This window comes from Lycorma delicatula, chromosome 11 (assembly GCF_047948215.1).
Source record: "Lycorma delicatula isolate Av1 chromosome 11, ASM4794821v1, whole genome shotgun sequence".
NCBI lineage: Eukaryota > Metazoa > Arthropoda > Insecta > Hemiptera > Fulgoridae > Lycorma > Lycorma delicatula.
Window position 1 is genome coordinate 55408085 of NC_134465.1, and position 27336 is coordinate 55435420.

General features: G+C 31.4%; 1 protein-coding gene across 1 annotated transcript in view; it reads right to left on the reverse strand.

The window, feature by feature from the left end:
• The window catches only part of Ddx1 (ATP-dependent RNA helicase Ddx1), a 38619-nt gene extending 20724 nt beyond the window's left edge, over positions 1-17895 (reverse strand). The window contains exons 1-7 of the mRNA XM_075378407.1: positions 17752-17895; positions 16215-16266; positions 12429-12622; positions 9789-9988; positions 7990-8232; positions 6296-6472; positions 2316-2453 (exon numbers count right to left, since the gene is read on the reverse strand). Coding sequence (XP_075234522.1) covers positions 2316-2453; positions 6296-6472; positions 7990-8232; positions 9789-9988; positions 12429-12622; positions 16215-16266; positions 17752-17767 — 1020 coding nt within the window. The 5' untranslated portion in view covers positions 17768-17895. The remainder of the gene's footprint in view (positions 1-2315; positions 2454-6295; positions 6473-7989; positions 8233-9788; positions 9989-12428; positions 12623-16214; positions 16267-17751) is intronic.
• Positions 17896-27336: the final 9441 nt, after the last annotated feature.

The window sequence follows — 27336 nt, forward strand, 5'->3', positions numbered from 1 at the left end:
ACCTCTTCACTTGTCACTTTATCCACCCATCTGATTTTTAACATTCTCCTATAGCACCACATTTCAAAAGCTTCTAATCTTTTCTTCTCAGGTACTCCGATCGTCCAAGTTTCACTTCCATATAGCGACACTCTAAACATACACTTTCAAAAATCTTTTCCTGACATTTAAATTAATTTTTGATGTAAACAAATTATATTTCTTACTGAAGGCTCGTTTAGCTTGTGCTATTCTGCATTTTATATCGCTCCTGCTTTGTCCATCTTTAGTAATTCTACTTCCCAAATAACAAAATTCTTCTACCTCCATAATCTTTTCTCCTATTTTCACATTCAGTGGTCCATCTTTGTTATTTCTACTACATTTCATTACTTTTGTTTTGTTCTTGTTTATTTTCATACGATAGTTCTTGCGTAGGACTTCATCTATGCCGTTCATTGTTTCTTCTAAATCCTTTTTACTCTCGGCTAGAATTACTATATCATCAGCAAATCGTAGCATCTTTAACTTTTCACCTTGTACTGTTATTCCGAATCTAAATTGTTCTTTAACATCATTAACTGCTAGTTCCATGTAAAGATTAAAAAGTAACTGAGATAGGGAACATCCTTGTCGGACTCCCTTTCTTATTACGGCTTCTTCCTTATGTTCTTCAATTGTTACTGTTGCTGTTTGGTTCCTGTACATGTTAGCAATTGTTCTTCTATCTCTGTATTTGAACCCTAATTTTTTTAAAATACAGCTATTTTTATTTTATTTTTTTTAAAAAAAGGCCAGTAAAAATACACTTGTACAATTTTATCATAGAAAATCAATCAAGCAAACAACATTCATAAATGAAATTTCAATATAACTTTCAATATTACAATGATGAGAGATTATCATCTTTTATCATAATTAAACATTAACAGATTAATGTAAATAGTCCTTTTAAAACTAAAATCCCTCTTCTTATTATTTACACTGAATATTTAAACGTTTTGAACTCTGTAAACCAGGCGTACAATATACGAAAGAAGTTCTTGTTTTTTACATAGTACATCACCAACACAACACACTTTTTTATGGCTTGGATTTATGTAACACTTTCATTGTAGCTAAAAAAATGAGAATTGAAAAAAATATATACATGAGATTTCCTCATTACTTTCTTGATAACCCTACTATAAATGAAAGAATATACAAACTTTGTCTGTACAATCAATTTTAAGATTATAAATAAGCCTATGGTTTTCATCTAAAATTGATAAGTATCTCAATCTAAATCGGTCTGTTACAAAGACCGATTTGCACTTTGCATGTTACAAAGAAGATCATGAATGCAATCTAATAATTTAAAATATATAAAGTCTCCAAAATTCAGAAGGAACAACTGTTTAACAACTAGATAGTGTTCAGATCTAATATTATTTATAACAGCAATTTTCAATTACAATAATACTAGCATAAACAGAAATAGAAAAAATGAAAATATTTGATTTTAACTATTTGTAACTAACAAATAGTATGTGCTGTAATATCTCTGCTGACTGTTAACATAATACTTATTTTTCCTATAAGCAGTATCCAAAAACAGGCAACGAATCTTAGACCTCCACCATTCCTCCTGAATGAAATTAATTATATCTACAACTCAAGTTACAATATATTTCTTAACTTTATACAACCACCTTTTTCTCTTCCTTTTGGTTTCTACCTGTTTGCTTCCCAATTTTACTTTTCCTATGCTATTCATTATTTCTTCATTCTTTTAACATACTCACAAACCATTTTTTTGTCCTGCTTTTCTGACTATATATATTGTACTTTCTGTGTTTCTGACAGTCCTTACTTCTACAATCCCCAAATTATTTATCCTATTTGTGTTGCATATCATACCAATAAGAAATTTCATTTTCTAGATTATTTTCTTTATGTAGTTTTGTGAAACAAGCCTCTCATACCTATTTCCAAATTATGGCAATATTTTCTATAATAATTCTTAACATTTCTTGGTTACTTCTTTAATACATGCTAGTCCTGTGTTACAACATAAAAAAATTCCTTGTACTTACTAAGACACTAAGAACAAAATTACTGTAGATTTATTTACAAACTGCTTACCCTAATTAAAAAAAAAAATTTATAATTTTCATTCAAACAATGGGTAACACACTGTGGTTATGGTGGGAGGGGTGTTCAAAAAGCCAAAAAAAAAGATTTTCTAAAAATTAATTATTTCGACTTATTTGATCAATTAATTTATTTTAATAGATAATTTATGATTGTAATTAACAGATATTAAAAATAAATAAATAAACTATTATCTTACTTACACCAGCACTAAGAGCAGAAATCTGTTCTTTAACATTTACACCACCAATAACAAGAAGTTCACGAACATTTGGCTGATCCAAAAATTTTTTAAATTTAACTATTTGATTAAATGTCTGTTCAGCCAATTCACGTGATGGCTGAAAAAAAGGATCAAAATACAAGCGTTTCAATAAAAACATCTTTTTAATTATAGCTAGGTAGTAAATACCCTCTAATCTGGCGTTGTTTAAAATTGGCCAGTTTAATGAATATTCACACAAGCAATTATGACAATTTATTAATTTATATTTATTTTTTACTGTCACTCAAATATAAATGAACATTGGTATAGACCAATGATTCTTAATCTTTTTAGCCGCAACCCCCAAAAATTAAAAAAAATATATATAATGAATATTTTGTGACCCCCACAACCACAACCCAATAAAACCTAGTTAAAACTATTTAGCTGCGATGGTAGCAACTGTTATGAACACACATGTATAAAATGTACAAATATGAGTAATCTACGGGCTCCAACATGATGTGTATGTGCTCCTTGTAATTTGGTTTGCTTGCATAATATTTGCTGTAAGAGCATCTTGTTCGAACGTGCATATGATATGTTTGAACATGTTGTGGTCTCAGCAGTATAAAAGAGGCGTATGGGATTACAGAAAGTCAGTTTAATTTTGAATGCAAAGTGTGCGTCTGGTGCCATTATTTAAGTTTTTAAAAGCAGAGTTTCATTGAAAATAATAATAACAGAATGATTCTTTTTTTTACTGTGTGGTCAAAAAAAAAACAACTTTTTTAAAAAATTAGATTCTTATGAAAATATGGATAAATTTGTGAAAAAACGAAGTCAGCCATCTACATCCTGTGAACTAACTGGTAAACTGACAAGAATGTACAATGACAGTTATTTAATTATGATTTTATCTCATTGGATGGAGAGCCACAGTGCTCTCTGCTGAAAGCATGAAGCCATCAAAATTAATTTGACATTTTGAAACTAAACATATGAATCATAAAAGCAAATCGTTGGAATTTTTCGAAAGAAAATTACATACTTTGAGAAATCAACAAGTTTCTATTTGTAAATCAAGCCATACTGATAAAAGCACATTTAAAACATTTTATATCGTTGTATTAAAGAGTAGCTAAGATGTCCAAACCCCCATACAATTGTAGAAAACTTCACATATTGCCTGCTGCAATTGATATGGTCAGTGTTTTAATAGGTATGGAAGAAGCAAAAAAATAGAAAAAAGTTCCGCTTTCTAATGACTGAATATCAAGGCTAACCAATGACATTGCTGCTGATGTTTCCGATCAGATAATTCAGCAAGTAAATTTTTTGTATTCAATTTGATGAGTCAATAGATGTGGCAAATATTTCTCAGTTCTTATATTCTAAGAGTATGAATGTGACAGGGACAAATCAATCAATAAAACGTGTTTGCAAATCAATACCTGGTCATCCAATGTTTTTTATGAAGCTACTAAAAACTATAACATCAACTGGACAAAATATTTGTAGTATGTAGTGATGGTGCAAATGAGATAACAGTGGATTTCTGAAAAAAATTAAAAGATAATCTTTGATAAAGGTCAGAATGGCCGTACTGCTTCCTTCACAGTCATGCTCTTGCCACAAAAGATACACTGAAAAATCACAAACAAATTCTTTGTAAAGCTGTAAAAATGGTAATTTTATTAAAAGTCGACCATTACAAAGTAGGCTTTTATTAAACTATGTGATGAAATGGACAAAAATAAAAAATCTCTTCTTCTCTACACAGAAGTCTGACAGTTATCATGGGAGAAAGTGTTAACCTGGTATTTGGAATAGTGAGATGAATTAATAATATTTTTCCAGGATAAACAAATGTCAATCTCAATGTTTTTACAGAATAATGGGTATATGTTGCTGTTGGCTTACTAAGTTGTTGCATTTTCACATTTAAACAACCTGAATGTGAATTTACAAGGATGTGATTAACAAAACATTTTATTAATGATGGACAAATATGCTTAAAAAACTTGTTATCTGGATTATTTGTCTTCAAAGCAAATATTTTTATTTGTGTCCACTCCCGAGTATATTGAGAAAAATTTGGATAAAGAAGATACTATTATTCACCATAGTTTGGATAGCATGAAGATGCTTACGTGTGAGCTAAAAATTCAGTTGGCAAAGTATTTCCCAGAAGATAAAAAAGATTTCTCGAAGAGATGGGTCTGAAAATATTTAGTGAAAATATTGTACTACTTTAGTGAATGTTGCTACCACTGTATTGGGAAAGGCTCTCCCAATTGATTCAGGCGGCCATGTGGAAATTGCGAAGAGGCAGGGAGGCCGAGGTATTTGGGATGCGGTTTCAAGCTGAGCCTGTACTGGAGCAAAACGATGATCTCAATGCACCAGTTTTAAATTTCGAACAGTTACCCATCTCCTGCCTGTAGAGGAGGCTTTACAGCCTTGTGATGGAAACATGGCAGCAAGAATGGCACGCCACTACTAAGGGAAGGTCCTTGTATAGATTTATACAGGATCTGGGGGAATGGTATGCCTCTCGTCATTTTTAAAGGCAACAGGAGCCCGAGTGCTCTCCAACCATGCAAATTTAAACCAATATTTGCTTTGGTTCCACCTGGCAGCTGATGAGCTGTGCGTCTGTGGGGAGGTCCAGTCGAACGAACACAATATGTTTGACTGCCCAGCTCTTGGAGGGGGCCAGAACTCAGGCCAACCTGGAACAGAGGTCAAGGGGAAAACTGGCCACTCACAAGCGAGTCAATGCGGCAAGAGCTGCATTTTCGAACCGTGTGGGAGTTCCTTGATGCAGTTGCTTTGTTCAACCGACATCATACCTAAGGGAAACAACTCCTACTGCATTGCTGTAGGAAGCCAACCAAGAGAAATGACTTGTAACCAGCAGATTAAGGCTCCAAGCGCTTTTATGGTGGACAGGTACTTGCTGGCATTCAGCGACCTAGGCGTGGCAGCGAATTGCTGTCTTTGGCGAGATAAATTTAATTATTAATAGTCATATATGTTTTAGTAGTTGATGGGGTGTGCCTACCAATTTAGTGATATATGACAAGAGGCGGTGGGATATGAGAGTGGTGTATGGTACCATGCTTTTTCCGCTCACGCTTTTAGGTTAACTCTACAAGCTATTTAGGACACTGGTCGCTAAACTGTTTCAAGGCTCAGTAGCTGTTTGTGGCACAGACATTTGGTCTTATGCTTGAGGGCGACCGAATTGGGTGGTGGAGGGAGAAATGCCAAGCAAACCAATTAAGTTAAAAACCAGTTAGTGAAAACATTGTTGCAGCTGCTAAGTTACCAATTGAGATTCACAACCAGCTCATTAAAATGTCTGCTGACAAAACAACATTACAACTACAATTTAAATTTGAAGATTTAGATATATTTTGGCTTGCTTGTCAAAGTAAATATGAAAATTTAGTCGTAGAAGCACTGAAAATATTAATTTCTTTTGCTACGTCTTAGCTCTGTGTAAAAGATTTTTTGTCTATCCTAAATAGAGGAATCAACTTAAATCAATTAAAAAAAAATTGCTATTGCTTTTGTGTGTTTCTAATGTAGATCTATATAAGGAGAAACTTTTAAAAGAATGCAACCATCTCATTACTTAATTTACTTTACATGAGTACTTAGTAAAATATTTATAAAAAATGAATTTTTTTCTCCACATAAAATGATTTCATTATTATTCACATGTGAAGTTGCTAATTTGTTGTTGAATATGCTAATTTCATGATCCCTCTTTCATATCACTGCAACCCCCAGGTTGAGAAATGCTGGTACAGACTGCATAAACAGCTATATCCAAAACAGATTTCCCTTCATTTAAAAATACAACAATCAATACCAAGCAAGTAATGAATTTTAAAACAAAAGCATATAAATCAACCTAAAATAACAATTCCTGTATATAAATGATAATGAAATACACAACCGACTTACCTCGATAATAATTGCCTGAGGTGCATTATTAACAATTTTAGCAGCACTCTTTGAAGCAGTTCCAGTTACTTCTGAGTTTTTAACAAACTGCTTAGGTGCTTGACAAACAGCGACAAAATCACTACTTGGTTTGTGCTTGAAAGGCTGATCACCAAAGTTGAATCCCATTTCAGCATTCTAAAAACAATAAGAAATTAAAAATTAATTAAAAGTAAAAAAAAGTTGTAACTGTAATACATTTAACAACCATGCATGTATGTTAGGTACATAACTATGACTGTAGGCACCCACCATTATACAAAAATCACTCTGAACAGTTTTTTTCCTGGGCACACAACAAAATGTCATTATAAGCGCCTGGATACAATATTTATATTTTAGATAAATAAATATTAAAAATTAACATTGGTATAAACAGCTGAAACATACTACAGAAAATTCATATAACAGAATGCAAGCAGGTGGCTCTAAGAGATTGTAAAACACAAGATAACATCATTTCATTATTCTCTAGCATATTTCGCATGTAAATCCCTAGTTTAACTTGCGATGCAATGCCACATTAACAGACACAATCCACAAGGATGTGGTGTACAGTTAGTTAGGCAGTTGCTGTAATCAAAATCAAGAAATAATTTTACTATGGGAATCATGATTTTCAGAATTGTTGCCCTGTTTTGTGTTAAACCTGAAAATTCCATGATTTTTGGCAAGAAATTGATCAATTTTAGGCATATTTGTAAAATTAAGTTTCTTAGGACAATCAGTACATAAATCACTAACAGACTGAATATTCCTAAGTTCCCTATCATTTATGCTATGTATTCAAAATACACTGCTCATTTTGCTTGTTATAGTAACTTGCTAATAAATATTGCCAGGAAATGAAAAAAAAAAAAAAAACAATAAGATGAAATAAGTATAATATTACGATCTGAATGTAATGTCACAAACTAAAAACAATGATAAAACACACAATGTTCTTGGCTCATCTATGTATGCATGTTGTATGCAACACATCAATAAATACAGTATTGTAAAAAAACTAAATAAATACTTTTAAAAACACGCCTGGACAGAGTCCCGGTTCTGCGATCCGTAGGGAGAAATAAACTCCCGCCAACTTTGCATTCCATTCCAAAATTGCGGATAACAAACATAACCTCTATCAAGCGGACTGCCATGACAACCAAACACGTGATCAATATAAACGTCATTTTGACACTGACAAAATTTTGCCAAATCATCTTTCTCACATAAAATGAGGTTGACGAAAAATCATCAGCTGGTCTTTTTAGCATAAAACTGAACCTTATGAAAAATTGTCAAGAGTTAAATAAATTTTTAAATGACAATAAAAAATAATTGCTTTGTCCGTTTGGATACTTGTCTGTTTACTCTATTCCCTGAAATTTTATAAAAATAAAATATTTTATTAAAATAGGATAAATACCAATAATCAAAACCAGGATTGTACCTAATAAAAATATAATTAGGAAGAACTCTGGACTCAAAATATTATTGCTTAAAAATTCAGTATATAAAACTCAAGTTTATGTTAAATCTACTACGATAAAGTGCAGCATATGCACTAAATTTCAGCTACCCAATACATCTAGTCTAGTTGATAAAATTTTCTAATATACAGCTATTATTATCATAAATTAATATTAAATATACTACATGAAACTTACCTTTAAAACCACAGAAGGGAAGAAAGTAGCATTCTGAAGTTGTTTTGGTATAGTAAACGCTACACCAAGATCTGTACCATTTTTGGAAAACTTAATTTGCATACTATCTAAATCTAGATAACATCCAATAACGTCGTGCATACCAAATGCTTCTCCGTAGCTGTCAAATTGTTTATTATTGGATTTTTTACCAGTACCACCGAAACCAAAACCGAAACGATCAGTACCAAGATCAAGTGAAGCCTAAAAAATTAAATGTCAAATTATATTATAATTACATTTATAAATGAGTGAAAATTAAGTTTATTAAATATATATATATATATATATAATTTTTTTTTTTTAATCAAGGTTCATCTCATCAATGAACCAACAAAGCGACTAGGCATAACCCATTAAGTTCCTCAACCCAGTTCATCTTGTATATTAGGAAGATAAGGAGCTGGATTTACCAGACAGGGATTATAGCCCATCAAGCTTATTATACAGGAAAAAGAGTCCCTGTACCAGCCCTTCCCATCACAGAATACCAAAGCTGCATTGGCTGGAGCTATAAGTCCCAGCATCCTCAAATTGAGGACCTAACAGGATCAGATTCCTTCAGAACCAATAATGTGGAAATGGAATGAAGGACTAGAAAAAGAGCATGTGGAGAGAGAGATTTATACTCCAGAGGATCACAGTATGAGAAAAACAACCCTACTAAGGAAGGAATAATCAATCCTTAGAGGGACAATGAAATAAAGCACACATTAACATTTAATTTGCTACATATTTCGAAATGTAAAAATTTTTAAGAACAATTTTTTTTCACTTTTGTTTTTTATTTTTAATCCAGTTTTATCTTAAAAAAAAAAAGTTTATAGTTGTAAAAATGGGTCTTGATGAAACTAATAAAAGAAATGTAGAGGACAAATGTAAAGAAAGATCTCAACTAAGTTTCTTTAATTTTTACACAAGATTTCTCAAAATCTTTTCAGGCCATACCAATCCCTAAACAAAATACTTTTACCGAGATGTCAGCAGTACATTACTGATGATCAATTTTGTATTGACTATCCTCAAAATATACATAGTAGCAATTTCTTTTCCCCCAGAATAAGAGCCACTTTGTATAATAGGCTTTTACATTATCAATGGGTTTAAAAGCTCACGCAGGTCCAATGGGCAGAGCCACCTCCACTAAATCACATATATACTAAGACACAATAACTCTAAATTTCCCTACATTAAGAAGATATCTAAATTTAGGGATCAAGATTGTGTCAAGCTAAAAGACTTCAGAAAACCATCTGAAAAAGGATCAAGAAAAAAGACTAAGAAGGAAATATCAATCAATAGAGGGACTGTGAAATGAAATAAAGCACACATTAACATTTAATTTGTTGCATATTGCAAAATGTATAAATTTTTAAGAATTTTTTTTGCTTTTGTTTTTTAATCCAGTTATATTTTTTTAAAAAATAGGTCTCAATGAAATAAAAGAAATGTAGAGGAGAAATGGAAAGAAACACCTCAACTAATTTTCTTTAATTTTTACACAAACATACCTTTAATATCAGAATTGCATGAGACTAATATATAGCCTAATAATGAAGGTAACAAGCAAACATAATAATTTATGCTGTAACAATATTATAACAAAAAAATAGAAACATCTTTAAATCATTTATAAAGTGTAATTTTTTGTTCAGAAACAAATCTTGCAATTAAATTATTCAAAATAACTCACAATGAGATCACAATCATAAGTACTCCCATAAAGTAAAAAAAGTAAATTCAATAATTTTCAACTTAACCTGTGGTGTAGACCACCCGACACGGCATAATCCTTCATCAGTAACAGTAGCTTCATAGAAATATTTACCAGAAGTATGTAAACCTTTCGTACCTCTACAACCATGCCATTCTTTTTGTTCCCTAGACTGACAACGTAAACCATCAGGTGTTACAGCCATAGCTGTACCTCTATCCCACAGACTTAATTTCCAATGAGGAGCTGGAACAAAAATTAAATTAAACAAAATCACCAATATATTATTATCCTTAAGATTTTTTTATTTAATAAAAAATAGTAAGAAGAAAATTTAAAAAAAAAACGTATTGTCAAATCATAAAAAGGCATTTAAATTATAACAAATTTAATCTGTGCAATGCTCAGATCTGTCTTATGGTAGCAACACAAAACATTCTTTTAAAAATTAAAAAAAATAAACATTTACATTTGATCTCTAAAAAATAAAGTTAAAAATAATTTCCATAGTGAAGTCATGATAAATAGAAGATAAAAATTTTTCATGTTGATAGCTGTAACAGTAAAAGGTTTAAGAAATATCTACAAACTTATATTATAAGAGGTGAAAATTTATTACTCTTAGTTTTCACAATAAACCCTTAAAATTATTTCCAAACCAATGTTTCATTTATAAAAAATAATACAAAAAATTCTATCAAACTGAAATATTAGAAAATTTACTTTTTTATGCACGTAATATAATTAACTCATGACCGCATCAAATACAATATTGATGAACAAATTCATAAATGGAAATCAAAACGCAGAGAAACACTAGCCAAAGCATATTAAACCTAAGCAAGCAATCATACATAAAAATGAACTTTATAAAACATAAAACTTATCCAAATATAAACATACACTATCTGATCACATCATAAAGAAATTTTGTAACCACTTCAAGACAAGAAGCATTAACAACAGTGTCCCTATGATACCCACTAGAAAAGAAATTATATCAGTTTTGAAAAGATGTTCTGGAAAATATTTTTCAATCTTTAGAAAAATGTTTTTCAGTTTTTTGTTAATAAGATTTAAATTAATTTTGTATGCTTGTCTAACTGATGAAAATAATATATTTTTATTTAATCGATATTAAAATGATCTTTACCAAAATTAGATCTGTAATGGCATAAATATTAAAATAATTTAAGACACATTCTTATGGCAGTAGTTTAACTCATTTGTACAGGAATACATAGTGTTAGTACATTGTTATAAAACTGCAATCTCACAATATTTTTGAAAGTAAAATTTTGTTCCATTATACTCATTGCACCCAAAAGGTTTTTAGACACAAATAATGGTTAGATCTCTGTTACATGTCATTCTTCATGTACAAATTAAATTAAGTGAAACAATCAAATGAGATAAATAAAACAACAGTGATGTTTAAACATGGTAAATATACAAAGTAACACATTAAAAGAAAAGATTAATTTAACTTTATGAATGTACTCAAGTCCACACAATTTACTATAAATAGAAAAACTGATTACTTCCATGTGTAGTGTAATGTATGTATATGTGTGTGTGTGTGTGTGTGTGTGTGTGTGCATACTTATCAAAATTACATCTATACAGCAATCCTAATGATATCAAATTAGTGTCAATATAAACAATATGGGTTAGACTTCAAGCCCTCTTTTCCATAACTGTAGTGCCCTTCTTAACAGGTTAAAAATGTATCATCTCCTTGGCACTCCACCCTCCTTTTGTTGGTTGAAAAATTAGCTTGATACTTACAACTAATTTATTTTGAAGCAAAGCTATGTAAACAATACCTATGAAATTATATAATGTTTTATGGAAGAAACAACATAGGGAAATATGAAAAATTAACAGAGGGTGGTAAAGAGGCCTTACAAACTGGCAATAAATAAAACCGAGGTAGGTATAAAAATGTATCACTCAGAAAAATAAATTACTAAAAGAAAATAACTGCAAATGTAAAAATAAGAACATATTACTATTTAAAATAAATAACCAATATTTTATAATAAAACACAAGCATCACAAACTGAGTGTTAAGAAATTTAACAAAAAATGAAAAGTAACACCAAATATATAAAAATTTAATCAATGATTCTACTGATTTTAAGAATTTTAAAAGTTATCAATTTCAACCACATCATGATGCAAAACAAAACATTTTCATGTGGTAGTTTGAAACTCTGATGGAATGATATATATAATGTACAAAATCAAGGTGATCCCAATGAATGACTGACACTTCAGAAACTGTTATTTGAGTTCTTTTATTCTACCTCCTGTTTATGAAGAAAAGGGAAGCAAAGTATCTTTCCTGGTTTATCCTATACTTTCCTGATAGAAAACCATTTAAAAACCTAAAAGGTGAGAGAAGAAATAATTACCTGTAGGGGAAAAGGCGTAAGAACAGCCTAAGGGGGCATAGATTGATTGAAAATCTGTAGGTTTGGATACTGAGAAAGATTACACTCCCACCAATCCTGGGATTGATGAGATATTTTTTTCAAAGTTGTAAAAAAAATCTTTCCTGTGACAAATACAAGATGAAATGACTTTTGATGTGAAATCTAGGGTAAATAATAAATAACTACTTGATACTGAAATTTATAACTTAAAATCCAATTTTAAAATACTTAATAAAAAAAGAACTTACATGACGCAACAGAAGGTGCAGCTGTACTAGTTGATCCTTTACCTTCTTTAAGGTCTTTTAAAGTTTCCCAAACAATCTGTAAAATAGGCAAACAAAATGCTCCTGTTTTACCACTACCGGTCTCAGCTGCCATTAAAACATCACCGCCACCTAATATAAGTGGTATTGCTTCTGCCTGAACATCTGTAGGTAACCTGAAAATTATTATAATGTAATACAAAAAGAAAAATTAATAAAACCAAAAATTGCATAAAAAAATTAATTTCAGGATTTTTGTATAATGCTTCACATACTGATATTTTATCAGTGTGAGAACAATTAAATTAAAAAAAAAAAAAAACTATTTAAAAGGTGCTAAAACTAAAGAAATCAATGGTCTGCACCCTGCAGCGTAATTATAAAAAAAGTAATTAAAAGTTTGAAATTAATACATAAGTCCTTTAATTAATTATGAGGACCATTATTTTTGAAATAATATTCATATGCATATACACATAACAAAAGTTGACCCTTTGGAGTGTAAAATGATCAGGTATGTATCTCAACTTGTTTGTGACAATATCAGCCACAAAATAAATCAGTTATTGTACAGTGAAACCTGTTTAAAACAGAAATCAACAGGATCAAATTTTTTCCAATTTTATCCAGTTACGACAGTAATGATGAACATACTATGTACAGTTTGTGTTTGTAATAATGTGTCATGCTCAGAATATATGGTAACTTACTTACAATGCTGTAATCTACTGGCATAATTCAGTATATAATTAATTAAAATAATTCAATTTGAAGGCTTCCAGATATTTTTATTACACAATTAACGTTACACTAATCAACTATAAAAACACAATTTTTCAAAAATACAGTACATAAGATTAAGTTAAATTTCTATCACGATTATGTGTGCGAGTTCCACATGTCAACCCATGTTACCTACTTTGTTTTTTTCTTTAACAGCAGACTGTTCTAAAGAAATACGCGCTTGACACAAATACTACTCCAAAAATCCAGTACAGTTTTTTCTTGTGGTGAACTTCTTTAAGTCATTTCAGCTTTGGAGTAAATTGAAGTATGATTTATTTTAACGGGATCTTCAATGTTGCTTGTTGAATTACTAGGTTTGGATCTTCTTCATCTTTATCAGTTGGCAGTTCAATGTCATCATTATCTTTCCGCGGAACTGAAAAAACTACCTCAGTTACATTGTCAGCCATAATACTTGTAGTCAAATCACTGTCAGAATTACATATGTATTAGAATCTACTTCAAATTCATTAGTACTGCATAGATCTTTTAAATTTCTCATACTTTCTTCTACTTCATCTAAGACTACAGTTGTTGCATCAGCAGAAGCGATAAGTTTAGCTTTTTTGAAACATTTTATTACGGTTTCCTCTTTTACATTCTTTACTGCCATATGAATCCAGAAGACAGCTTAAAATACTACAATTGACTTTGCAAGCTTATAAGCACTAATCACACCATTCATTTTTATAATAATCATTGGAATCTTCTGTAGAGGTTTTCATGGTGTAAATTACATCCTGATTCGATGATTGTGTGACGCTTATGGTGTTAGGTGGAAACCAGACTAATTTAACATAAGACAAATTGATATCAGGATATCAAGTTGCATTATGAAGAAATAACAGAACAAGGTGGTTTTGAATTTTCATTTTAGAATTAAAATTGTTCGGCCATTCCTCTATTATAGAAGTCATCCGAGCTTTTTTGTTAAACTGCTAGGTCACAGAGAGTTTATTAACATTTATGTGAGAAGAACACTGTGGTCTTGCTAATTTACCAATGATGAGCGGTTTTAGAACTTCCCCAGCCAAGTTTGCACAAAGGACAATAAGGCGTTCTTCTGACATCTGTCCACTGACATATTTTTCTCCTTTTAAAGATAAAGTTTTAAAAAATATTACTGTTTCATCAGTTAAAAATATCTTTTTCTGATCAAAGCCAGCTGGAATGATTAAAAGTTTCGTCTTCTCCCATTTCTTAACTACACACTTGTCAATATCACTTGCTTCTCCACAAACTTCATTCCAAACGATATTGTCTATTTTTAAACTTTCAAGCCATCCATTAGAAGATTTAAAATCACGTTTGTTTAATTTTTTAGCTAACAGTAGAGCTTGGCTTTGTAAAATGGGACCAGAAATTGGCAAATGTTTAGATCTACTCCTAACAAACCATTCCCACAACGTTTTCGTTTAGTGTTAAAGCACTGTTTTTACGAGGCATTTTGATGAATTTAAAAATAAACAAATTTATGATATTACAATAAACTGATACGTATACACAATAAAGTACAGTAATAAGATACAGACACAATACACAAGAATACAATAAAGCAAAATCACATTAATTATTACACAATAAAAAACTAACACGAATGTTGGGTAACTCGACATACACAACTAAACAAGTAAACCCGATTACAGTCCTGATAGAAAAGATGCATAGACAAATTGTCACATAATAAACAATGGCATTATTTTTGTTGAATGTGTATGGTGCCACTATTGCTGTTATCTGCTTGTGTTTTCAACCTCCAATTCAAGGATACCTGTCATAGCTTCCTTATAGACTACTGTCATTTTTAATCACCATCTAAAAATTCTGAAAAAATAAACAATTTTCCTTCCTTAATAACCATAGTTCATACAGTATATTATCTGTATTATACAGGGTGCCGAACTTTTCGTTTCCGTGTTGTAGAGTTTGCATATTATACAAGATGATTTACTTTGATTTTTCCACGTTTTTAACAGAAACAATATTATTTTCCAAAATAGGAAGGTTTCCACCTTGTTTACAGTCTGTTTTGAACAAGGTTTCACTATATTACAGTAGCATTTTATATCTGTTTATGATGTTTACTAAAAAAAAAAAGAAAATATACCCTTGTACCTTCAGCTAATGTTTTCAGAAACGATATTTTAAAATGATCATCACGATATGTACTAACAAATATCAGCTCTTTATAAACACTGCTCATGGATGATCATTCCAACACTCAAAAATTTGTACATACTTTTGTTTGCATGTGTATCTTTCCCTACAACAAAAGTACCTTCAGAAAATGTTTGGTAACAGAATAATGTAAAATAACAACAGCTTTAAAATTAAAGCAAATGCAGTGAATAAAATACACAAAATTAGATATTATGAAATATAGGTTAACATAATTATTACTCAGATTTCAATCAGCACTGGTAAATAAAAATAACTTCAAATATATTTTGTACAGATACATGAAGTTTTACTGGATAACTATCAGTATAAAACTATAGTTAACAAAAACAAAAAAAAACATATTAAGGATAATTCTTTATATAAGTTTTATATAATATGTAACTAAATACATGCTTACACACCCAAAAAGATTTTTATTAATTTATTTACTTTCCTTTAACCATATGCCTATGCCCAAATACATTTACCCAACTCTTTTTATGAGGTACGACTATAAAATAATGAGACTGTATTTCTATCTCTTAGAGAAAGGATGAGAACTGATTGTGAATCATCATTCATTGCAGTCATTTTATATTGTGCAGCAGAAGAATGCTAAGTTTTTAAGTTGATAAATCAATTTGAAATTTTTAATCAAATTAAACATCAACAGAATGTTTTCAAATGATTATTAAGGCTTACAGTGAAGACTTCATGTTTTATATGCATGCGCATGCATGCGCATGCGCGCGCGCGCGCGCGCGCGCGTGTGTGTGTGTGTAAATACAAGATCCAGTAATAATGGTTATATAAATTACTTACATCCAATCCATCTCCTCAACAGCTTTTCCAATTTCTGGAAGTACACCCATTTCTGAAATTAATAAAATAAGTAAATATCTCTGTTTTTGTTTACAATCAATCGATGAATTGAAAAAAATTTTAACTAAAAAATAATTAAAAATTATACCATAACAGTCAAACATATAACTCAGAATTTTATTCAAGTATGAATATCAATATCTTTAGAACTTTTCGCTAAAGACTTATTTAGTAAAAATATTAAAAAATATGCCCAAATTGGATTGATTACAATACTTTCCCTTCTAGGCTATAGCGCTATGTATATGAGAAAGTAAAAATATATAATTATAAAATACGATTTGAATACAAAAAGGAACTTTCAATACCAAACTAATAAGGTGTTCACAATCTTAACCTGGTTTAATATTACATTTTTCATGTATTATACTGGAAGAGGTATATAAAAAGCTAAACTATCATACATACAAATAAAACCTTTTTTTTCCAGTTAGATAAGCATTAAATCAGTGAAAAAAGGCATTTTAAAACCTAAAATAATACTGCTCCTATTTTCACAGAATAAAAGAAAACAGACAATTTTATGTTTAACCTTCAATTTCATTTTAAACTGCAAGGATTCCATAAATTTTGGAACAATTACTTTTTTAAATACATCAATTATATTAGGTAGAGAGATTAAGATGATCTTGCCAGAAAACATTGTTTTCTGTATAAAACTACATCTGATTATGCAGCCACTGAATCATGTAATGATAAATGTGTTAATGTAAGCAAACAAATGAATCTCTCGCTCAAAGCTTTCAGGGTGATAATAGACATATTAGAGAACTGTTCAAAGATGTGCATTTTACCTTACTTAAATAAAAACAGTATGATAGAAAAGGTAGTGGTCAGTCTACTGAATTCTAGTTCAAATTTTAGTAATTACTTCATCATGGATATTTTAACATAAAAAAGTAAATGCCAGTAACTAGCCGTTGGTAAAAGGTGATTAAATAATGGCAAATAAATAATTAATTACTAAAACATAAATTCAAAGAGTTGTTTATTATTAAAATAACAGAAACAAGTTTTTCAATATGGTTTTATGAAGTGACGATACACATTAGGTTACGATAATTTTTATTTACATTTTCAAACGTATTTTACAAACGAAATTAGGGACTTCATTAAAATTATTCAGTAATTTTCATTCATTATTCATTTTAATATGGTATGGTTTAACAGCAGAAAATCACAAACGGAAATAAAAACAGCCTACGTAACACAACTTAGATTTTTTAAATATTTGTGGTAAGAAATAATTTTAATAGTTCCAGTAAAAAATAAATTCCCGTGTTTTTTGTTTTGTGGGATACAATTCTAAATCAAATACAATCAAGAAAAATCACTCAAATTGATGTAGTACTCGTATTTTCAATACGTAACACCGGCACAATTAATCTGGTATTTTTTACAAAAGAAACAAGAGAGAAAAAATTACGTATCAAAAAGTAAAACCGTTTAACATAACTTTTAAAAAAATTATCCTTACCTTCAAACGCTGCCATGATAAAATTTCAATTAATAATTCAAAACATTCAATTATATCTTCTCCCAACGCAAGGATGCAGCCATTCGACTGAACATCTGTGGTTGCTGAAAGACCGAGGACATCAACGCGCTCTATAGAAACTAAATGAAAGTTAATGAAACTAAATTAAAATGAAACTATTTAAAAAATATATTTTTTGCAGAGATACTGCCTCAATATTTATTTAAACCAGTCCTTAAAAACAGATTTATAGTCGTTTCATGATATCTTTCTGTTATTCTTATGCCTAAGTAGAATTAAAAGCTTTCATACATTAGTAGCTAAGCAAAACTATGTAGTCAAGTTTAATATATACCTACCTATTGTTAAAAATTATACTGAATAATGTAAGCAACGGAATAATACCTAGTTTATGTCAATGAATGGAACAAAAATCGTTATTTATACAGAATAAGTTTTAATTTTTTCATCTTAATATAAGAAAAATATTTAATATCTATTCATTAAGACAATTTATTTTAATTGGTTTCATTATTTAACATGATAAAAATATTGTAACTAATACAGCTGTTTTCCATTTTGTAAATTAAAGGATTAATTTTTCAGAATTTAAGAATAAAATAATAATGGTGAATCACACCCAATACCGTCCATAACGCAATGGACGGCTACTCGATCTTCTCCTGCATTACTGGCTAAAGCTCTGAAACATTTCTAAATGATTCGGGATAGGTAACCTTAAATATATTTTTAGTTATACAAATTTATTACATACATACAATACAATAAAAACAGTTCATATACTCTAATAGTTCAATGTCATGTCTTCCATTCTTCTTTCTTTTATATATATATTTTAGTTTTAACTCTGGTATTTTTTCCAGCTGGGAATTAGTAAATCGAGTCGCATATCGCATTCGAGAAGCAGTCGAATTCCTTTTCATCATCCGATAAGGTTGCTATGATATAACGCTTAGTGGTGTTTTAAAACAACCTCCTACGAGGCTACCACTGTATTGGGAAAGGCTCTCTCAATCGATTTAGTGGTTAAAGTTCAGATAACCATGTGGAGATTGCGAAGAGGCAGGGAGGCCGAGATATTTGGGATGTGGTTTCGGGCCGGGCCAGTACCAGAACGGAATGGTGATCACAATGCACCGGATCAAAATTTCGTTCAGTTGCCCATTCCCCGCCTGCGGAAGTGGCTGCAGAGCCTCGCGATGGAAGCATGGCAGCTGGAATGGTACACCATGGCTAAGGGAAGATTCCTGTACAAGTTTATACGGGATCTAAGGGGATGGTATTCCTCGAGTTCGTTTTTAAGAGCAACGGGTGCCCAGGTGCTCACCAACCATGATAATTTGAACCAATATCTGTTTCGATTCCGCCTGGCAGCTGATGAGCTGTGCGTTTGTAGGGAGGTCCAGTCAAATGAACACCTGATGTTTGACTACCCTGCTTATGGGGGGGGGGGGGGCAGAGACCGGGCCACCCTGGAAATTAGAGGTCAAGGGGATAATTGACCACTCACAAGCGGCGAGTCAATGTGGCGAAAGCCGCATTGTCTGACTGTGTGGGAGTTCCGTGATGCGGTTGTTTTGTTCAACCGACATCAGTAGTTTAATTAAGGGAAAGACTCCAAACGCACTGCTGTAGGAAGCTAACCTTCAGATATATGGCTGAACACCAGCCAATTAAGGCTCCAAGCACTTTAATATAATGGACAGGTACTTTCTCACATTCAGCGACCTAGGCGTGGCAGCGAATTGCTGTGTAGACGAAGTAAATTTTAATTTACCGGATGTCATATATATTTTTAATAGTTGACGGGGTGCGCCTACCAAATTTTAGTAAATATATGGCAAGTGAGCGGTCGGGACACGTAAGCCGGTGGTGTATGGCAATGCGCTTAGTCCGCTCACGCTGTTAGGTAAGCTCTAGGAGCTACTAGGACTGGTCGCTAAACTGTTTCGTGGCTCGTAGCCGTTTGTGGCACAGACATTCGGTCTTATGCTTTAGGGCGACCGAATTGGCTGGTGGCGGGAGAAATGCCAAGCAAACCAATAAACTAATGGAAAGACCAACGGCCCTCGGGCGTCGACGTGCAGACTGATAATGTCAGCAACTATAGCTACCATGCTGTATGCCGTACCTACTTTGCGCCCAGCCCTGGACATAAAGAGAAATACCAAACGACTAGCGGCCATACACAGGAGGGTGGCGCTTAAAGTCACGTTCGGATATCAGACCATGTCGGCTGAAGCGAATGGAGTAATCGCAAGAGTACCACCGATTAACTACAGGACCAGAATATATGAGGGCATGGAGAAAAAGACAGACTACATGGTGTGGAATGGCAAAATACTTGGGACAAATCTACCAAAGGGAGGTGAACTTACACGCTCATCCCCCGGTTGGACGCGTGGCTAAAACGGAAACACGGTGAGCCTATATACCATATTACCCAATTCCTGTCCGGGCTTGGTGAATTTGGGGACTACCTCCACCGGTTCAGGAAACGCCCGCTTGATGGATGCATATATTGCGGAGATAGAGATTCCCCAGAGCATAGTTTCTTTGCCTGCTCGCGATGGACGGACCTTAGGGAGGAAATTCAGCTATGCCCTCTGATTCCGACAGAGGTTATACCATTCATGGTAAAGGAACAGCGTAATTGGCGACTGATGGAGGGGTTCATTATCCAGGTACTGACGGCAAAAGAGAAGGATTATCTCGATCGGACTGAATCCGGGACCAGAGTTGGACGACTGACGAAGACAAAAAATTAATAAATAAACAATTTTTAAAAACAAATAAAAAAGCCATTTTTGTTTTTCCAGCTATTTTTTATTTTTCCAGCTATACTGTTCCCGGTTCCCAAGGTGGGGAACCGGGAACTGCCCTTCCCAATGCCAAGGGTTAGAGGATACAGACGCAAACGATCTATAACCGACGGGCTGCCATGCCGAACTTACAGCCCGTAAGAGGGGGGGGGGAGGCCCGTTAGAGTCGGAGAGACACCCCCTGGGGCGAGTATTAGTTGATTAAGTGAAAAAAGTAGCACAATTTGAGCAACAATGTAAGCAGTTGTTGGGTTTCTCGAAGACGAGTGATCCTGAGGCTTACTGATTTTAGGGAAATCTTCTTTACCTTGGCGAACGGAATTGCGGCGCTTCTCTAGCTAACTGAAGTCAAGGAGGTTGTAGGTTAGAAGTCAATGAGGTAGTTGTTAAAGAAAAGTAACAGTTTCCGTCCGGTACTAGCGCCTAGCGCCTGTGCCTAGTAGGGCCGAGCGGAAACTCTACACTAGGTGCTTAAAGGCAAGCTCCACAAAATCAATTACTGAAATTAGAAATGAATTTCTGGCTACATTTCATGGCAATTTGAAAATTAGGAACATAAGGGATAGTAGGAAAGGTCTGGTTGTCGTAGCGGATGACAAAGAGACAGAGTCGTTCCAGAATTTGTCCTTAGTGAAACGCTGGACGACATCAAAAACATAAAAGGAGGCCTCGAGTCATTGTCTATGATGAGGGATTGACCTCACTCCCGAAAGCGGATCAGAGCAAAGAGAGAACGGTATGTTTTTATTAGAGGCTTATTGAATTTGTAAATCTGTTTCTTGATTTTTAAGTTAATCAAGACGACTTTAAGTAAATTGAATTGTAGGACAAAACTGTCGTTGTTGCAGTCAACACTTGTTTTGTAGGCGTGAGGGTAGTACTTTTGGTGCTTAAAGACATATAAAAAATTATTTATTTGAGTACACGGTCTAATTGAAATAAGATACAGAGAAAATTTTTGTGTGAAACCTTCGGTGTTAGGGAAGGCGAGGACCTGATATATCCCATTTAATAAAAAAATATTATGTCTGGAAATTAATTTATGACCAAATTCAATTTATATTTAACAATTTTAACCGATATTAATTAACAAGTTAATACCTTTTTCTGTCTTAGAGAATACAATATTACCAATTTTTTTTCTTACTTTTCAAAACTGAAAAAATAAATACCGGTGCAAAAAACAGAAGTTCAATTCGGTAAATTACTATTCAAAAAACTTTCTGTTAATTTTCAACTAGATCGGCAATTCTCATGACGTAATTTGTTTTGTTAAATAATATATGTAAAAGTAAAAAAATAATTTTGAAATTAGTTCCTTCTTTTTATTTTAAATTCAAATATATATTTTAAAGCGTTTATTTATTGAAGATTACTAAGTTAACGTCAGGAGGGATTCATTAGAACGATTAAACAACTGTAATACCACCACTGACCAATCAGAAACACAGAAATGTAATTAACTTGTTTTTCAATTCAATTCTTATAACAAAGTTGTTTGTCTATTTTAACGTTGGACGGATTACGATATGTAGCGAGGGAGTCGCTCGGTCTCTGCGTAAACAACCGATATGATTGACCAATCAGAGACGCAGAACGGTTATCAGTTGTTTTTCAGCTTGTACGTTATACGAAGTAAGACATCTCTTTAGTTGCGTCGTAAACGTTCACCTGTGCACATGTTCGTGTGGTAACTATGAACAATCTTCTATAAAGAAAAACCACACAATTTAGGACATTACTTTAAAGTGAGGAACATTTATTTTATTGTATGCAACATAGATTTATTTTTTTTAATATATCGGTTTTAAATTAACATTTTTTTCTTAATTTACGGTTTAATGAAAATTAAAATTTAACGTAGAATTTTTAAAGCACGTTGCTACAGTTTATATGATGATCTTTTTTACATGAGATTTTGTTTTTTAATTTAAAATCTATTCTAGATAAATAATAATCTTCCATTTTACAAAATTTGTTTTATTCAAAAAAAGAGGGGTGATGTAATTTTTTTTTGAAATGGATACATCAATAATGCAAAATTTTTATAAAATGAATTACCGATGAATTTTATGTATAAACTAAAATGAATTTTATTCCGGAAAAAAGTATAAAACATCTTAATATTTTCAATAATTTTATAGGAATTGCCTAATTTTTATATTGCATCTAGATACATTATTTGTATTGTAAATGTAATTTATATGTATTGAATAGACATGTTTTTTCTTGCGCTTTGCTACCTTTGTCTACTGAAAATAAGTACAAATACCTTAGTTCAAATCACAGGAACTATAACATTTTATTTATAGTTTGATATATCAAATACTTTAATTATTATTGCTGAAACAGGAAATGCTTTTTAGAAACTCTATTAAAAGAAAGTTTGCATTTTGAATTAGGAAAACAGTAAGGGCAGTTATGTATCATATTTAAAACACACTTATTCTTTTTTAGTTTTTTCAGATCGTAATAATTGTGTTATCTCCCCAATAGAACAATTGGAATCTTCTTTCATCCAAATCATTGAACCACATCTTATCGGACATCCACACATTTTCACATCTCATTATTCAATTTATTTTTTCTGCAATTCTGTAGAAAATTCTTGAAATAAAAGCCAATTATCACTTGTACTAATATTTTCCATTATTGCAGATATAGTCTTCATTTATTTCTCAAGAGTTTATAATAATAAGAAATTAGCTTTTATGTTAATAAAAGATAATTTAAAATTTATTTTTGTTTCCTACATTTCTAAATTTTTCCTGGATGTCAGTTGTAGTTAACTGCATTCATTTCTGGGTCTCTTGATTGTAACCTGAAAAAGAAATCCTGTGTAAAGCTGTTTTATTGCGTAATCAACTGATCTTGTTTCAGATATTTTGTCTAAATTTATTTCATTGTTGTTCAGTTCACTAACAGAATATTCAAATCCAAATAAAACTTGTTCTAATCGATTTGATCCATTACCACGTTTTGCGAATTAACAACCGGCACACAAATTTCTGAATACTGTAATACAATCAAAAAAGTTTAATCATTATTTTTAAATTATTTTCAAGAAAGTGACAATTTTTTCTTTATCTCTGATTATACAGGTGACTAGATGGAAAGAAATTATAAGGGCATAATTGTTTTAATTACTCATTTTTCTTCTAAATGAATTTTAGTCTATGCTTTAATATATTTATTATGTAATTCTTAACTTTTAGGCTAGGTACTTTGGTGGTTAAATTACTGATTTGCTATACCTCCCTTGTCACTTCATTCATATCAATAAGTTAGCCGATTATTTCAAATAATTTCTTCATTGAAATCATTTAAAATTTTTTCTCTGTTTTTGCTTTTCAGTTACAATTATTTTACAGAATTTATTTAATTATGTATAGCCATTAGCAAAACTTCATACAGGAAGAAAAATACAATTCCAGTTTATATTCATGCCTTTAAGCAAGTAGTCAAATGACCATATACTGTAAAGGTTCCATTTATTTTCATAATAACAAGTAGTACGTTGTAATTTTGTTCTTTATGTGAATTCTCGGTTTTTTAATGTAATGTAAATAATAGATTTTTTCAAAAACATTAATAAGCATTATTTTCCTAACCTTTTAATAAAATATTTAACTTTAACCTCTTTGGAGAGAGAAATGTTTTTACTATGTATATTTCATATACAATTATGTTTACATGGTTTTGTTGACTCATATACAGTAATTTTAATAATACATAAAATAATTAGGTAGCTTGTAGCATGTACTTCTTATGTAGCTAGTAATTTCATGCATTTTTATGTAGCTTGTAATTGCATGTTCTTTTTATGTAGCTTAGAAATATAACTGTTTTATTGTAAAAAAATTGTTTTACTAACATTGACTAACATTAATTATACTAATTTAAGTTTAGTTGATGGGTATTTTATGTATATCATTCATTCTGCTGTATATGAGTTGAATATCTAAATTTAAATGTAATATAAATCGATTTTCTAGTATTAAATTAGAACTGTCTTCAAAGAGGTTAAATTATAATTGATTCTAAGGAAGAGGATATTACATAAACCACTTGACAAGCTGTTTATACAATTTCTGCAGTTTTCTGTAAATTTATTATTTTTACTATACTTTTTTTTTAAATAAGCAGAATTTTGTGATTTGTTAATTCATAGTATTGGCTTTTTTCAATCGTATTTGATCTGTTTATGTAAAACAGCCTCGCATCTTATTTTCTTTGTGGATTTGCTTTTATTTTATAATTACACTAAAGTAATTTCTTAAATAAATAACCATATTTAACAACAAAATTAATTCTAAAATGTCCCTTTGATTATCTACATATAAACAAATTTATGAATATAACACATCATAAGATTTTTTAGCTTTCATTTAAAAAGATCTCTCACCCTAACTATCTAATGTTACATAAATCTATTTTTGACACCATCAAACAGTATTTGAAAGTATACTGGTCTTCTGCAAAGAACAATCGAGGAACTATTACAGTATATCCGTCAGGAATCATTTTAGTTCTATTTAAAAGGCCCATCACTATTACCGTTGATAATTTTTACAGGAATGTTAAACCTAAAAATACACTACATTAAACCTTTCATATGAGCAAACTATATACATAAACCCCCTGGTTTTAGTATTCTAGAGTATATGCCATATCTTGCCTGGTGGTTATCCACTGAAATTATTAGTTTATCTTTCTATAAATGTATTTTTTTATAAACCATTTTCCAAAACCATGTAAAACTGAAATAGAGCACATTCTCTTTTTTTATACGAGAATAGAATTTGCGATTTAATGGGTACCTGTCACCTGCTATTAATCATTTTGCACCTCCCACTGTTCACATATAGAATTAAATTGTAATTATATTTCATATTGAAAAAAGTCCTCCTTATGGTTTACTGAATAATAAGATTTTAATTTTTTTCTATAATCCTACAGATAAAGGTAACTTCAATATTACATTTAGTATTTGCATTATTTAATACCCCCTTTTACACTTGGATTGTCATCAATCTCAACTTGATTCCATTTGCTATTCATTAGTAACTTTACCTTTTTTTCAATAATATAAATTATAGACTTTTGTTTTTTTTTTAATTCCAATTGGGATTGGCCATATTATGCTGTGAAAATGCATTCTTAAGAGAATCTTAAATGGGGTAATTAAGAGGTCTGGATGGTAATGCATACATCTGCACAAGTGCAAAAGGAAAAAAAAGAAATATGGAAAACACAAGTAAATTCATTATGATTAAAAACTCTGAGTAACTGATTTCTTTGAAGGATCTTCTATTTTTAGTATTGAAAATAATAGAAAAATCCCTTAAGTTATATTTCATCAAATCAATAACATTTTTCTGTTGAAATTATAAAACAAAAATCGTCTGGTTAATTCATATATATCCAGAGTTCAATCTTCTTATTCGGTTTCATTTTTAGATATACAGTTTCAGATTGTGTAATTGTAAAAATACACATATTAGAGTATTGCACAGATAGCAAATTTGCATTTATACTTTGGCACAGTTCAGGATGTATTATTTTAGATTGTTACTCAACAGCTAGCAAATCTGATATGCTCTGACAATTCAGGGTGTATTCTTTAGATTGTTGCTCAACAGCTAGCAAATCTGATATGCTCTGACAATTCAGGGTGTATTATTTTAGATTGCTGCTCAACAGCTAGCAAATCTGATATGCTCTGACAATTCAGGGTGTATTATTTTAGATTGTTGCTCAACAGCTAGCAAATCTGATATGCTCTGACAATTCAGGGTGTATTATTTTAGATTGTTGCTCAACAGCTAGCAAATCTGATATGCTCTGACAATTCAGGGTGTATTATTTTAGATTGCTGCTCAACAGCTAGCAAATCTGATATGCTCTGACAATTCAGGGTGTATTCTTTAGATTGTTGCTCAACAGCTAGCAAATCTGATATGCTCTGACACTTCAGGGTGTATTATTTTAGATTATTGCTCAACAGCTAGCAAATCTGATATGCTCTGACAATTCAGGGTGTATTCTTTAGATTGTTGCTCAACAGCTAGCAAATCTGATATGCTCTGACAATTCAAGGTGTATTATTTTAGATTGCTGCTCAACAGCTAGAAAATCTGATATGCTCTGACAATTCAGGGTGTATTATTTTAGATTGTTGCTCAACAGCTAGCAAATCTGATATGCTCTGACAATTCAGGGTGTATTATTTTAGATTGTTGCTCAACAGCTAGCAAATCTGATATGCTTTGACAATTCAGTGTGTATTATTTTAGATTGTTGCTCAACAGCTAGCAAATCTGATATGCTCTGACAATTCAGGGTGTATTATTTTAGATTGTTGCTCAACAGCTAGCAAATCTGATATGCTCTGACAATTCAGGGTGTATTATTTTAGATTGTTGCTCAACAGCTAGCAAATCTGATATGCTCTGACAATTCAGGGTGTATTATTTTAGATTGTTGTTCAACAGCTAGCAAATCTGATATGCTCTGACAATTCAGGGTGTATTATTTTAGATTGTTGCTCAACAGCTAGCAAATCTGATATGCTCTGACAATTCAGGGTGTATTATTTTAGATTGTTGCTCAACAGCTAGCAAATCTGATATGCTCTGACAATTCAGGGTGTATTATTTTAGATTGTTGCTCAACAGCTAGCAAATCTGATATGCTTTGACAATTCAGTGTGTATTATTTTAGATTGTTGCTCAACAGCTAG